This window comes from Vicugna pacos, chromosome 5 (assembly GCF_048564905.1).
Source record: "Vicugna pacos chromosome 5, VicPac4, whole genome shotgun sequence".
NCBI classification, from domain to species: Eukaryota; Metazoa; Chordata; class Mammalia; order Artiodactyla; family Camelidae; genus Vicugna; species Vicugna pacos.
This window is the reverse complement of record NC_132991.1, coordinates 20,533,254-20,549,802: the sequence shown is the minus strand read 5'-3', so window position 1 is coordinate 20,549,802 and position 16,549 is coordinate 20,533,254. Positions and strand designations below refer to the sequence as shown.

The window sequence follows — 16,549 nt, the reverse complement described above, 5'->3', positions numbered from 1 at the left end:
TATATAAAAAGGACTTATTCTGTGTTTTCTCCATATCACTTCTTTGGAAAAACCTATAACAGATTCATAGTTCAGTAAAAGTATTGGACTATTAACTATTAGACTTTAAAAGTGAAATTTCTTTCTCTTGCTCTTCCTCTGATCCTTTTTGTATCATTCTTAAGCTGAGTCCTTCTTTTTAAAATGTGTTCTCTCTCTTGAATGCAATATCTGTACTTACTCTTCTTGACATTTAAAAAATAAAGAATAATAGCGCTCTTATGCCTCAGATTAGAAGCATGACTTGCTCATTTTTTTCTCTTGAGTTTTCCTCTGTACTTATATTTTCTTTTTTCTCCCTTCTTGTTCCTTCTTAAATTCTTTACAATCTGTCTTTGACTGAATTGCTGAAGTCACTCTATTTTCTCTAAGTTCTCTCTTAACATTTTATTAGTCAATGATAATGATGTTCATAATGCTATTTTTATGATCTTTTTTTTTAATATGCCTGCAAGTCTCACTTCTCTTGAGTACTTGGATACTTTTGCTTTATTAATTCCTTACATCTTCCCTCTTTAATACATAATTTATTAATCACCTTTGTCCTAAGTATTTTCTTTTTACTTATTAGCACCTAGAATACTTCTGCTGACTGCGTTTCTTTTCTATCTCTGATTTCTTTGCTGTTTGGTAGGTGGCTTGCTTGACAAATTTGCAGTGTATTTCTAGCAACATTGGAAAGTACATTGTAGCGTCCGTCTTTTATTTTCTTAGTCTGAATTAGGTTCGATATACCCACCAATGTGTTTCTTTGTTCTTAATCACTCATCTTTTCAGATTTTTAAATTATATTTATTTTAATAATTTATCTTTAAGAAAGAGTTCATGGATATAGACAAGAAAATACATACACATAATGATCATCTATGAGTACACTGTGTTCATCACTCAAACTTTTTCTAATAATTTTTTTGGAGCTTTACTTTATAAACATTTACTTTACTTCATATTTAGTTTATATCTTTATTGGATTATAGTTGATTTTTGGGAGCTTCATCTACTTTATTTTTTTATTTATTAAAAATTTTTTTGATTGCACCCAAACTTTAATTCTACAAGAAAAAGCATCTGTACCACAGCACAGGCCATGAGTTACACATGTTGTAATGACGGTGGCAGTCTCCTCCCTGGTTTATTTTTTGTCATCCTCTTTTTTCTACAGTTTGTAAGGAGTAAAAATCTCAAAAACTTGAAGGAATATAGTGTTTTTATTGAAAAGGGAGAAGGAAATGCAGATCTGGAAGATGAGAATTAACGGAAAGGGCTCATAGGATACAGTGATGATAAGCAGATGGGCTACCTTGGGGAACAATGGGAGATAAAAGAGAAGAGATCACAGGAATGAAGCTGTGGGGGATTTATAACCTGGCCATCCATTCCTTTATCTTAATAAAGTGAGACTTTTACGTATCAGTCTCCATACTGATTTTAAAGTAGCTCTTATTTATGGAAAGAACCTCAAATCCTTCAGCCTGCCCTCCAGGGCTTTCTTCATTTTTGCTCATTGAATCTCTCCAATCTGATGTGTCTTATTCTCCACTGTGGGTTTCCACTCCACTCACGTTATTACTGGTTTTGTCATCAGTAATGGTAGAAAATGCATAATAGCCAAGAATGTGTAAATACCATGTATCGCTTCATTTGACCCTCTCCTTCTTGTAGTCTGCTTTTTATCACCTGTGAACTTTCAGTGTGATAATATTTTCCACGTTCTCTCAGGAGATTTGAATCCAGTACTCTATTCACAACGCCCTCCTCTATGAATCATTTATTAAAGTTAATTATAATATTATTGGCAGCTACCGTTTATCAAGCATCTGCAATGTGAAAGGTTACTTATTTATAATTCATAAGGAATCAATATGACATTATCAATATTCTGATTTTATCCCTATGGAAAATGAGACCCAGAAGACTGCTTCCTTTGCCCAGAACCTTGTGGCAAAGAGATGTTAGAGGACAAGTTGTGAACTACACTCCTCCTGACTCCAAAACAAGAGCTTTTGCAAGCTGTTAACAAAGGCGTGGGATATCTCTATGTGCTGTGTGCCCTCAGATCCCCATGATGCCTTTGAAGAGTCAATGTTTTATGAGCTTCTCTCTCACACCTAAACTTTTTTTAAAAGCTGAGAGAAGGATGATGATTATTGTTATTATTATTTTATACTTCTTTTGAAACATAAAAATTTTGTACCAAATACTTGTTAAATGTAAAAGTTTCCTTTACTGCTTGAAACACTAATAAGTTTTGACTCTGTTTTTACAATCTGTGCTTTGTGTACCACTGACAGGTTGCTTCGAACCACTGTGTAGTATCACATGACATGTACTCACTTGTTTTTATTTATCTCCCGTAGAGGTGCACTCAAGTTGCCCTCAATCTTTACACAAATACTGCTGCCTTAGACATACATTTACCTATACTATAAATCTGCATGAAAAAAGTTGGGGGGCTAAAATGACTGACTTGTGGGATGTGCTTATACTTGCTACGAGCAAGTAGAACCAGTTGCGCTTCAGAGTGGTTGAACAGTCTGCATCTGCACCAAAAGTACATTTCTGCAGTCTCCACATCCCTGCCAGTTCTCAAAATTATCAGTTCCCTCCTACACAATAGATAAGGGCAAAGTGCTATTTCATTGCTTTAGTTTGTATTTTTCTTCTTATTTATGAGTTTGAGTATCTCTCTATATGCTCATTAGCCTTTTACATTCCTGTTAAGACTGTTGCCTTCCCTTATTAATTTGTAGAGATTAACCACATGTTCCAAACTTTATTTTTTTTATTGAGTTATAGTCAGTTTACAATGTTGTGTCAGTGTCTGGTGTACCATGTTCCAAGCTTTAAACATTTCGAGTATCTTCTCCATTCAGTCATCCGTCTATTAATTCAGTCACATTGACCTTTGTTAAACAATTCCTCTTTCTCCTTCATTCACACCTTTCTTTGCTTCATTTCTGTTCTTACTTTTCTTCCTCCAGAAATCTTTTTTTATCTCCTCCATATTCAATGTCTTCTGGGCTATTTGTTCATTGATTCTTATAATTAGTCATTCATTTACTTAAGTAATCACAAATATATGTTAAATGCAATCTAGAAAAGGCCCTGGCCTGTGTCCTAGAAATGCAGACATTTTTGCTCAATCCCTTATCACAATGATCTCTCTCATTCTTCACTTTCTTTCTCTCTCTCTCTCTCCCCCCCTCCCTCCCTTCCTCTCTTGCTCTCGCTCTCTCTCTCTCTCACACACACACACCAAATGCAGATTCTTACCACTTATTACTTGAAAGAATAGGTGAGTTAAAAAAAAACACCTGAATTATAAACAGAGCTATTGGGAATAAATACTTAGAAATTTTCAGGTATGCAATTAAGAGATAAACAAAAAATTGGGTCTCAAGGAAAGTTGATGGATGATAAGTGACATAATCTTATAAATCCATAGGTTTGAATAATATTAAAAGCCTACTCTACCCTTCATCCTATAGATTCTATGTCCTCTGACTTTATGTATATCACGTTTTAGTCAAATTTGACTATCATTTGTTCCCAACATAGCTATGGCTGAAGGAATGGAGGAAAGGAATAATACTATATATATTGAGCCAGAGAAATGATAGACCATTTACCATTTCATAAGTTCCTAATGTGTAAAAGAAATGTATATGAAGATGGGAACAGAAATCCAAATAAATTCTTAAATATGAGAACAGAAAAGGCAGTAAAAATTCTGAAATAGCAGGAGAGAAAACATTGTAACTATAATATTACTTTCTGTTTGATGATATTATATGTACAATAAAAAATCAGGAGCTATTTATATAGACTTGCTAGTTGTAGAGTTATGCTTGCAATTTGCCCTGAGAGGACCATAGAGGGGTTCTTTTTCTCAGAAAAGTCATCTACTGCTTTCATACTGTCTCCTGTAAAAGTCATTATGCAAACCTGTAGTGGGACTAAAAGAAAAGCAAAGAAAAGAGAATTATAGACAGAAGACTACAGTCTTTTGAATGTTTATAAAAGCTACTTGCGGTGTGCTACATTTATAAACATGAAATTCATTACTGTAAAAAATACAAATTATAACCTTTTTGGTATATATGTCATTTCATAATATGCTAAAGTAGAAAAATTTCAAGCGATTTCTATACTAAGAGTGTTATGTGCTGGTCTGAGCTGTTAAATTCAGTCATTTATGAGACAGGAGCTAATATACTAGAAAAATTGTTGGAAGACTGTAAAAAGGATGACTACTTCACATTTTTGTTGATATTCAGTTTGCCTCAAAAGAGGTTAATATATCTACATCAAAACTGAAACACCAGAAAATTCTTCATTGTGTTTTATCTTTAAATGTTTTATACAGGATTTTGTTTGTTTCATTTTAAGAAAACACAGTTGTGAGACCTGGAATTTTAAAAACCAGACTTTATAATTTCCCACTAGTATATGAAATGACATATTGGATATTCATTCCAGCTTTTATTGTTTCCTCCTGGAGAAAAGAGGTTTGGTTATTCTGAAATAAACCAAAAGAAATCTTGAAAGTAGAGACACATGGAGAAGTTGTTAAGATTCACAGTTCAAATATGAAAGAATTTGAGTACTTACATTTTTTAATTTCGGTAAACTGATTTATTATAGTCAAGCATAATCAAGTAAATACTTAGTAAACAACTATATTCTCAATGTTACATGACTCTAGTAAATACAATAACTTGAAAAACCTTTGAGCAGTTGTAACAAAATAGTGTAGTGGCCATTGTTCAGAGAAAACAAGGAATGTTTTTAATCTCTGTTCATTTTATCAATAAAATTTTTCAAACATATTGGAAGCCAGTGGAGAATAATGTATTCACATCCAATATTTCTAAAATATTGAAAATTTGTTATTCAAGATACAAATTATTTTTTAAAAGTAATGAAACATTAGGTAACTTTGAACCCCTCTGTAAATTCATTCCTCCATCCCAAGAGGTAACTATTTTGCAAAATTGGTGCTTCTATTCTACCATAGTTTGTGTTCTTTAACAACATATAATATAATGCTTATGTTTTTAAATGTACAGAGTCATAAACATTATGTACCCACCTGGATATAGTTGGATTTTTTTACTTACAAGTATTGAGATTTATCTATAATATTTTATGTAGGTATGTTTATTACTCTTAATTGCTTTATAGCATTCTAGGGTGTAAAAAAGATTATAGAGTTTTTGTCAAAACTCTCAATTTACAGTCATTGAAGTTGTTTCTAGTGTCTTGCTACATCAAACTATGTGGTAGTGAATGCTCCTGTGATGTCTACTTGTGGAAGTGTGCACAAACAGACACACATTCAAGTGTATGTGCATCTTCAGTTGCATATATTCACCCTTTTGATTGCCAAATATATCTCCAAAATGGTTGTACAAATATACACAACCATCAGTACCTTATGAGAGTTCCTGATTGTCCAAATCATTGTTGACACTAGACAGAATAATGGATCAAATCTATGCTCCTCCACTTACTAGCTGTGTAACTCTGGCACATAAGTTACATAACTTCTCTCATTTAGCCTGTGTAACAGTGAGGATGATAATATCACCTATTTCAGAGAACTTTGGGAAGATTGCATAAATTAGAATTTATAAAAAATTTAAGGATAAATCTACTATGTAAGAAGTACTCTATAAATGTTTGCTATGACAGTAATTTCAGACCTCTAAACAGTTGCCTAATAAAATGGGTATGGTCTTGCTATTTTAATTGGCATAAAATTTTGAAAATACCCTCAATTTCTGTAATTATCTCCTTATGGACTAATAACAGTTTATAGGCTGCACTAGTCTATGCACATACCTTTGAGAATCACTTCTCTAAATCACTCTTGAGTCTTGTCTTTTTCCTTTTTTTTTTTTCCTAACATTTGGTTACAGGGCATAAATTTACTACAGTGTTAACAGTGATCTGTTCAGTTTTTCTTTTCTTTTTAAGTCAATTTTGGTAAATTATTTCTCTATAAAGGAGCCTATTTTGTCTATTTTTAAATATCTTATTAAAATATGTATTTCACTCTTTTTTTGTTTTACATATTCATAGTTTTCAGTGCTTTCACTCTCATTCCTTCTGTTGTTCACTTGTCCATATATTGTGTGTGTGTGTGTGTATATATATGCATATGTTTATGTATATCTGCATGTATATGTATTGGTCCTACCATAGGTTCAATCTATATTTTATTAGTCTTTCAAACACATGATTTTGGGTTCTTTTTGATAATCTGTTTTTCTCTGTTCTGTCAATTTCTGTGGTTATATTTATTTCTAATTTCTTTGAGTTAATTCTGATTTATATTTTCTGAAGTCTTGAGTTTAAATATTTTATTAATTTTTAATGGATGAATTCTCTACTCTATTCAACTACTACAAATACACAGAGAAGAAAAACATTGAATTTTCAGAATGCTGGATAGTCTTTCCTTACAGAGATGGAAAGTTTTTCAGAGCTGAGTATAGTTATACAGACTAAACTTAATGAGGTCAACATTATATGTTTAGTTAACAGTGAACTAAAAATAGCATCTGTACAGTTTTTTACTTTTTATAAATTTTCCCACTTAATCATACTTCTTTTTTCTTGTAACAGATAGATTGTGTTACACAATTCAGTGGTTTATAGCATATTTACAGAGTAACACAACCATTACCAGTAACTAATACTAGAATATTTTAATCACCCCCTCAGCAAACCCCACAGGAGTTAAAAATCAGTCCTCATCAACCCCTGCCCCAGGTCCTGGCAACCACTAATTTGTCTTCTGTCTCTGCAGTTTTGTCTATTCTGGACATTTCATAAAAATGGAGTCATAGAGTATATAGTCTCTTGTGAGTGACCCCTTTCACTTGTCATAATGTTTTCAAGGTTCATCCATGTTTTAGCATAATCAGTACTTTATTTCTCTTTATTGATGAATAATGTATCGTTGTATTGATATACCACATTTTGTTTATCCATTTATCAGCTGATGGGCATTTAGATTGTTTCCATTTTTTGCTTATTATGACTAATTCTGGGGTGACTGTTCATGTACAAGTTTTTGTGTGGACACACATTTCATTTGTCTTGGGTGAAAACTACAAGTGGGATTGCTGGGTCATATAGTAACTCAATATTTAGCATTTTGTGCAACTGCCAAGTTGTTTTCCAAAGTGGCTATATCTTTTTAAAATCCCACCAGCAATGTATGAGGGCTTCAATTTCTACACAGTCTTCCCATCAGTTTTCATTGTATGTCTTTTTTATTATAGTCATCCTAGAGAGTATAAAGTGATATCTCATTGTGTTTGATTTTTATCTCCCTAATAGCTAATAATGTTGAGCATCTTTTAAAGTGCCTGTTGGTCATTTGTGTATCTTCCTGGGTAGAATGCCTTTTCAATACTTTTGCCCATTTTTAAACTGGGTTATTTACCTTTTTAGAATTGAGTCGTAATTCTTCTTTACATATCCTAGATGCATGTCCCTAATCAGATACATGTTTTGGAAATATTTTGTTACATTTTGTAGGTTTTCTTTTCACTTTCTTGATGTTGTCATTTGATGCACAAAAATAAATTTTTTTCATGGAGTTCATAAAATTTTTTCTATTGTTGTTTGTGCTTTATTGTCATAGCTAAGAAACCATTGACTAATCTAAGGTCTTAAGATGTACTCTTATGTATTCTTTTATAGTTGTAAAGTTTTAGCTCTTACATTCAGGTCTATTATGATACATTTTGAGTTAATTTTTGTATATGATGTTAGGGTCCATCTTCATTCCTTTACGTGTAGAAATCCAGTCCCCCAGCACAAATTTCTTAAAGACTCTTCTTTTCCCATTGAACAGTCTGCTGGAAATTTGACTTTAGGGGGAAACTCTAAACCCATATTCTCCCTCTGGTGATTTCTGGGCTGTTTGTTTCCAAGGCTGCCACAAAGCTGGGGAAAGGAAGATAGGATTGGTCCATGTTAAATGCAACAAAGTTTGCTGTTCTTACTGATATTCATCACTTTTTTCTTGAATAAGTTCTCATTGGGTTGTTACTAGAATTTGGTTAATTTCTAGAGTTTAGAGAAAGATGGTTTTGACCATTTTTCTAGTATTTTTGTTGTTTTTATGGAGGAGAGGATTTTTAGACGTCCTCACTCCACCATTTAGGAACTATTCTCTGTCTCATTAATTTCTAATTGCTCATGCTTTTTAATCTACCCTTTTGATGTCATAACATCTTTCTCTATTTCTGAATTCCGTATTTGAGGTCCTGTTAGTCAAGCAATTGTTTAGTAATTATTTTTAGTTTTAAAGCATATGAGAAGCTTATCAGTCTTTATTATTGATTTTTAATTTAATTCCATTGTGCTCAGAGCACGTGTTCATTATTAGATTGATTCTATGCTATCTCTTGAAAGTTACTTTTTGAATTAGACTGTGACCATTTTGTTAAATGTTTCATGTGTGCTTAGGGAGAGTATGTTTTTTATTTTCATGGCACCAATTTCTATATATTTCCTTGTGGGCTGAGTTTTGTTGTTCTAATCATATTTGTTATAAATTTTTCTATCAGTTTGAATGGATTGTGATTAAAAATAACAGTATGATTATGAATTTATAAATTTATCCATTTAATTATATCAAATTTGCTTTATATGTACTTTGGCTTTTATTATTAGACATACATTTTAAGAGTTACATTTCATCTGTTGTTCATATTATCTTATAAAAGTGTATCTTTTTATTTCTATGAAAGCTGTTTGCTTTGAAGTCTATTTTAGCTAATATTAATATTTCTGTATTAATAAATCAAGAAATAATTTATAACTCTTCACAAATAAAATTTTAGACCAAATGCATCACCAAAATGATTTATGCTGACAAGCATAACCATGTGGTTCTTGTGATGTCCTTTTATTTGTAGCAGAGGTAAATGTAGAATCCAGGTCTTCTGTTGTAAAATTCCTTTCTATTCAGTTATAATAGACAAGTCAGTAATTTTTGGTTCAAGAGAACATACTTTCTCAAAGCATGAAAATAAAAGCAGTAAATGATCTCTTAAATATAAGTTCTCCTGAAGGGAAACCCTGTTTTACTGTATTTGTCATGCTGAATTACCTTGTTCAACACATATGTCATACCCAAACAATTCTTGTTTTATTTTTGAGTATTTTTTTTAGAAGCTGGATATGATAATTCCTTCTATTGCAGCTTTAAATTTTTATTCATAAAATAATTAATTTTAATAGGAAAATGTATGCAAATGTTAAAAAATTAAACCTATGCAGAATAAAGTAAAAATTAGTTTTTTCCCATTCATAAACCCAGTCACCAGTTCCCCGGTCAGAAGTAATAGCATTCCCTCATTAATCTTTTTTTTTTTTTTTTTAAAGTTAAAAGTTATGTTTTATTTGGCGGGAGGACTTGAGCCAGGATGGCAGCCTCTCAGATCACTCTGAGGGAGTGCTCCTCATTAATCTTTCAATATGTATTCTGTGATTTACCTTCATATAGGTTTAGAAAAATATTTTATTTTTTAACTTAAATGGTAGCATAGTATGCACATAGTTTACATCTTGCTGTTTTCAACTTATGAAATACTGGAAATTAATCCATATCAGCACTTGTGTATTAACCACATTTGTTTACATGGCTTCCTAATATTACACTGTATGACTGTATCATACATTATTCAGCCATCTATTGATGAACATTTATTGTTTAATCTTCTGCTACTACAAATAATATTGCAAAGGATTTCCATCCTCATTGGCAAATTTTCATATGTACAACTCAATCTTTACAGATTTGATCAAGGGGTATAGATGTATATTTAAACTTATGATAGATGTTACCCAGTGGCTGTCCATGGAAGCAATACTTCCATTATCAATGTATCAGAGTGCCTTTAGTCTACAATTTAATCAAGACAGTGTCTTATCAAATATTTTCATAATTTAAAAATCCATTTAGCATTTTAAGAGAGCAATCAAACACTTTTTAAAATTTCAAAGTTGTTTATATTTTCCTTGATATGAATCTTTTTAATAACCTTTTTTTTTCATTTGAGTTGTTTTCCCTGTCAGTTTATAGGAGGTCATGTGTATTAAATAATTTAGTACTTTATTGTAGATATTTCACCCAGTTTGCCATTTGTCTTTTGATATTTTTACATTATTTTTCTTCTATAATTTCTTTAATGTACATTAAGTACTATTATTTTCTTTAGGTCTTCTGTGATTTGTGTCAGATTCAGAAAGACTTTCCTCATTCTAGCATACTAAAAATAATTCTATGTTTCTTCTAAGATTTTCGTAGTTTCATTTATTATATCAAAAATTTTAAGCCATCTAGAAAGTATTTTTTATCTTAAGTCAGGAAATTTTCCAGTTTAATTTTTTTCCTGGTGCCCTAAAACTATTGTATTTTTCAGCCATATAGTCAGTTATGGATTGGTACCAAAGTATTTTTATTTAAGTAACAGTATATTTTAATATCTTCTGACTTAATCACTACTGTATATTTCCCCTAGAATTTTCCTGTTGATCCCCAATTTTTTAACATAATCTTCAGAATTATCTTGTATTACCTTAAAGAATAGTATTTATAATTTTGTTGGATTATAGTAAATTTATAAATTAATTTAGGTAAAAGCAAAATCTTTGGAGCATTGTTTGATTGTTTCTATCTAATTACACTATATACCTTTCCTTTTTGAAGTCATTAAATGTCTTCATATACTCTTTATTTCTTATAGTTTTATTCCCAAGTTCCTTATCTTTTTTCCTGTTGCTTTTCATTGTTGCTAATACCCTTTTTTTTTATCATTTTGTCTTGTCAGTGGCTGTTATTTTTAAGAAGCTAGTGATTTTTGTCTAAAATTTTGTCTCCAACCATATTACTGAATTCTTTTTCTCATCTGTCATAGTTTTGTCACTTGGTTTTCATAGATTTTCCAACTATACAATTTCTTAACTCATAAATAATGATAATTTTAGCTCCTCCATTCCACTTTTTACTTATTGTTCTCACTTGTCTATGTCAATTAGAATTTTCAGAACAAGATGAAAAAATAGTGGAAATCCTGATCTTTTGCCTCACTTAAGAGAGACTGGTTTCAGAGATTCCTCTTTAAACAAGATGCTAAATTTTAGGTTATGATTAGGTTATACACATATATATTTATATATGTAAAAACAGTAGATAGTTTTGAAGAAACAGCCATTTGTTCTAATTTCTAGGAGAATTATCCAGAATGGATTTAAAACTACATTGTATTTTATTTTTGTAATTATGAAGTTAATTGATTTTCTTTTTGACTTATCAACTTTATAAGTGATATTAGTAGATTTCTTAATATTAAGCTATTTTTATATTTGCAAATTAAGCCCCACTTGGACATACTTATTTTTTTTTCCTTTTTAAGTTGTTAGATTCTATTTGCTACTATTTTAAGCAGAAATTTTTCGTTAGCAGACAGTCATAAATGACATTAATGGCTTGTTTTTATTTTTCGATAATTTTTATTCAGTTTTTTTTTCCTTTTTTGATAAGGTGAAATTTAAAACTAGTTTTTAAAAGGTAAAATTCACTCTTTTTAGTGGGCAGTTCTGAAAGTTTTGGTAACACATATACTCACATAAACACCACAAACAAAATCTAGAGCAGTACAACCATAACTAAAATTCCCCACCCTCTTTAGTAGTCAGGCTCCCCCAGTTTCTTGCCACTGGCATCCACTGATCTGTTTTCTATCTCTATTGTTTTGCCTTTTCCAGAATGTCATAGAAATGGAATCATATAGTATGTAGCCTTCAAACCTGGTTTTATTCACTTATCATATTCCATGACTGTTTGATTCTTCATTCAGACCCTCCTCTTGGGTCTTTATGGGGCCAGGGGCTTAGAGAAGTCCCTGAGATCAGGCTGTTACTCCCACCCTGCTCTTTCAAGTAGTGGTTGTGGGGTTTGCCCCTACTTCCTTTGAGAATTGTGCTCTACCAACAATTTTAAATTCTGTACATCTGCAGGCATCCTCTCTCAGAAACTTTCTGCTCTTTGAGTGTATTCATGAGCCCTTCCTCTAATATTATGGTATTTTGTTAACAGATGCCCTTAGGACATGGTCTCTCCATAGCTCACCACTGCTTCTGTTTTTGAGGCTTTTTAAAATCTTCTCCTACAATAACACAAGTAGATTTAAACAACTACACAGACATGAACTGACAACACTAGGCTGAGAAATCTGTGACCTTAGAATCTTTCCTCTCAGTTTGAAAACCTCTGGAAGTTTACAAACCCATCTTCCTGACTTTGATCTCACATCTACCTCTTGAGCCAACCTCAGTGGACAGGGATGATTATAACAGCTCACATTCGGAGGAGATGTATAGACTTGGGATAAGAAAACCAATTTCCCTAAACAAACGCACAAAAGGGTGGCACTAACAGGGAAGCAGGAGAAATACCTGAGAGCCTGGATCCCTCCCTCAAACTGTGTGTTCATCAAGCAGAATTCATGTCTAGCCTCTACTAGTATGTCCAAAAGTAATTGGTGTAAGACTTGATATATTTTCAAACTGATAACCTAATTTTAATAACTTTGGGATATTAAAACATGATTTTTCCTAGGTACAAAAATATAAAACTTTAATCTCATATCTCTTTTCAAAGCTTCTCCTCTTTCTCCCCACTCACATCTGGTCCAGGATTAAAAATTAGCTGGAGGAACAGTTGTAGACATGATTTTCTTGGGTTGTAGAGACAGCAGCCGTCTTCCCTCTTATGAGGAATTGTAAGCCCAGTAATCTCTTCATAGAAATTCTCTTTTGTTGGATTTCTCTTCTTCATGGACCTGTAGTCGTGTGATGGGCTGAGGGTGACCGACTCTTTAGCCAACTCTTAGCAGTTCCTCTCGTGATGTTTCTGAGGTTTGGATTGTCAGCTAAAACTACATCATAACAGAAAATCTCCCATTTTGTATTGGAATTGCATCAGTTTTTGTAATTTTTTAAATCAGACTCAGGTGTGTAAAAATTCAAGGAATAAAAAGACATTGGTACCTTATTTTAATGAATACAAAGAAACCTGTTTTTCAAGTTTCTTTTAAATTTTAGATTAAAAGGCAGTCCTCCTTTAATGACAGAGAATTATATAATAAATTATACTTTTAAATAAATAGGCTTTGACCTCATGCACTTTAATTTCACTTAGTAAAGCATATAAATATTTTCATAAACCTATTCAAATAAATGTATTTTCAGATCCTTTTGAAGCATTCATCATCTTTTCTATTCGCCATGAGATCAGAAGGATTGACCTTCACAAAAGAGACTATAGTCTACTTGTTCCTGGATTGAGAAACACAATAGCACTTGATTTTCACTTCAATCAAAGTTTACTTTATTGGACAGATGTTGTAGAAGACAGAATATACCGGGGCAAGCTTTCTGAAAGTGGAGGTACTTGTATCACAATTGTGATTTAACGTTCGGTTTAATTTCTCACGGAAAGTTCCAGATAAATACACTGTAATCAGAAGGAATTTTGGTTGATCTTTGGCCTTGGGTTCTTTATCTTCTCCCTCATGTATATAAAACCAGGGATGTAAATTGTATGTGTGGAGATATGTTGGGGGAGGGGAGTAGTGAAGGTCTGTGCTATTTACACCATTTTCAAATTGTGAACTTGTTCATGCTTATTTGATGAAAAAATTAATTTACGAGAAAAAAATGACGGTTGACTATATACTGGTAGTCATAATTTTGTGAGTTAAAATAACTTGTTTTTTATTTGGTTTTCATCTTTCAGCATAATTCAAAGAAATACTGAATTATTTCAAAAGCTACTAATATGAGCTAAATTTTTTTTCTGTAAGTTGTCATCTCTTTTGTCCTTGTGGGCCTTTGTTAAGTAGCAAGGCTTTGAGATAAACACATGTAATAATTCTCTTGAAAATTTAGATCTGTGTAGCATTCCAATGGCCAGGTATTTCCAACAAAATCTAAATTCCTCTTTAAATCATCTTTGTCATTTTTGAAAAATGTAATATTTGGACACACAGTATAATTATGATTTGTGCATGTGTGTCCTACATCATAGTGCAATATACTGATTTTAAATTAAGGATTTACATCCATGATTTTAGATGGTTAACTGTTTTTTTAAAAAAACACTGTTAAAATGTCTAACAAAAGCCTTACTGATGTCATAAATTATGAGTCATACTACTAGAAAAAGTGTTTTAAATATTTATATATTTTTTTAATTTCAAAAGAAATTAAGGAGTAGATACATAATATTGCTGGGTACTACCAAATTGATAATTTTTCTTTAGACCACACTACTGCTGTCTTCTTTCATTTGCGAGCGGTTGTATCTTTAGGATCTCATGGCTCGATCATGGGGGTTGGGGAGGATTGTGTGCTTTGGGGCTTGTCTTTGTTAAAGTTAAATGCAGTAACAGGTCTCATCAGTCATACTTCAGAAAAGAGTGGGTGCTGCCTCGCTACAACGCATGTTGCCCCAGGTGGATGTTTTCTTTTCATTCTACCCCTGAAGATTGTTTGAATTAAGTTATACTGATTTTAATCAGCACATCATTATTATTTCCAAAATCCCTTGTTCTGCCTAAAAAGTCAGAAACAAGAAATAACTTTTTTTTTTTTTGCAACCTAAACATTGTTATTCACCTCGGAGTTGTTTAAAAATTCTGTTACCTGTCACTGAGAAGACTTAAGAGATTAAAAAATCTCTGCTGTGAAAAATCAGCAATTCTACATTGGGGGCCTTCTTGTTTTCCTCTGTGCCAGGGAACACTTCTGCACTACATCTCTCAAAGTTAATGTAATAATAAATACTTCATGTTGCTGATAATTAGGACTTTTCCTTTGTGCTTAGCAGGTTCTTTGAGTTGGTGCAAGCGTTGGTTTTCTTTTTTTTTGTAGGGGTCAGTGCTATTGAAGTCATTGTGGAGCACGGCCTGGCTACCCCAGAGGGCCTGACAGTTGACTGGATAGCGGGCAACATCTACTGGATAGACAGCAACCTGGACCAAATTGAAGTGGCCAAACTAGATGGTTCCTTAAGAACTACACTAATAGCGGGAGCCATGGAACACCCCAGGGCCATCGCTTTGGACCCCAGATACGGGTAAAGAAGTTTGCCTTTCAGATTTACTTTGGCCTAGAAAAAAATTTTTCAAGTTAATATTGAATTCAATTATCTCATAAGTTATGAGTCAAAGTGCTTAATTTGTGCATGTGTATATGTATGTACACGTGTGTGTGTATTGATATGTATATGTATGTATGTGTTTATGTATATATACGTAACAGCCAGTTTACATTGGTTATCATGAATTTGCTTATCAGATTGCTTGCATAGGTACTTTTACAGGATATAATTTTTTTTCCTGAATATAGGCCCTTTTGGTAGCTATTGTAACTCTTTGGAAGTAACTCTATTTGGAAGCATGAATTTAATGATTTTGTCTTTTTTCTTACCTGCCAAAGAGATGCTGTAATTGTTTCTAATGCTTGCAAATCATAGAACCAGTTTTAGGTCCAGTCACAGATGTCATCCACCCCACCCTTTATTTAAATTTATGTGCGCTTGGAGTTAGTTTTAAAAGAAAATTAGAATAAGCTTGAAGGAGCCCAGTGGTGAGATGCTGACTGTTGGGACATTTGAAAGACAAGGCATGTGATTCTGGAAAACAGCATCAAATGTACAGCTCAGATCACTACCCCCACTGTGTCCCTGTACGCCTCTGTGGAAGAGTAGGAGAGAGACACTGGATTTGGAGCCAGAAAACGAGGGCTCCAGCCCTCCACAGTCACTTAGCCCCTGGGGAAGCTACTCAAGTGTATTATCTTCTCTTGATTTCACTTCTCTCTTTTGTAAATCAAAGATAAGACTATCTTTATAATTAGGTTGCTTTGAGGAGATGGTAAAAATGTGGAAGAGAATATATAACTCACCTACACGGGAATACTTTGTTATTACAGTTAATTATTTACTTCCTTGGTAATGATTTTGTAAATCCGAAGTACTGTCAAATCTAAAGGGTGGTAGGAAGGCAATCCTTTAGGCTCTGTACCTTTAAGTAGTACAAAGTCTAGGGGCACCTGTCCAAGAGGGGAGCCAGCCAGCAGGGAGTTTAATGAGATGCAGAGGAGAAAAGGGAGCCTGTGTGTAAGTCAGCTTCCTGGCCCACACTCTCTTGCTTGTGCCCAAGACTCAGAAATCAATAGGTTGGGAAATGTGTTTGCTTTCCTTTTCCTCAATCAGATACAGGAATGAAAGGGGTGAGGCAGCTTGTCTAGACCAAGGTCCCAAACTGGCAACCCTCATTGATGTGTTTGTCTTACCTTCCACGGTGTTTTACATTTTTTTGGATTACTGGCCAAAATTTAAAATACTGAGAGATGTTGCCTACAACTCTGGATTTCTGACTGCTTTTGAAAAAACAAGAAGATCTAGCAGCAGTGGACC

The 16,549-nt window shown here is 32.9% G+C and overlaps 1 protein-coding gene across 1 annotated transcript in view; it reads left to right on the top strand.

The window, feature by feature from the left end:
• The window catches only part of LOC140696538 (low-density lipoprotein receptor-related protein 1B-like), a 298,018-nt gene that overhangs the window by 134,259 nt on the left and 147,210 nt on the right, over positions 1 to 16,549 (top strand). Inside the window, exons 15-16 of the mRNA XM_072962066.1 lie at positions 13,318 to 13,515; positions 15,001 to 15,205. Coding sequence (XP_072818167.1) covers positions 13,318 to 13,515; positions 15,001 to 15,205 — 403 coding nt within the window. The remainder of the gene's footprint in view (positions 1 to 13,317; positions 13,516 to 15,000; positions 15,206 to 16,549) is intronic.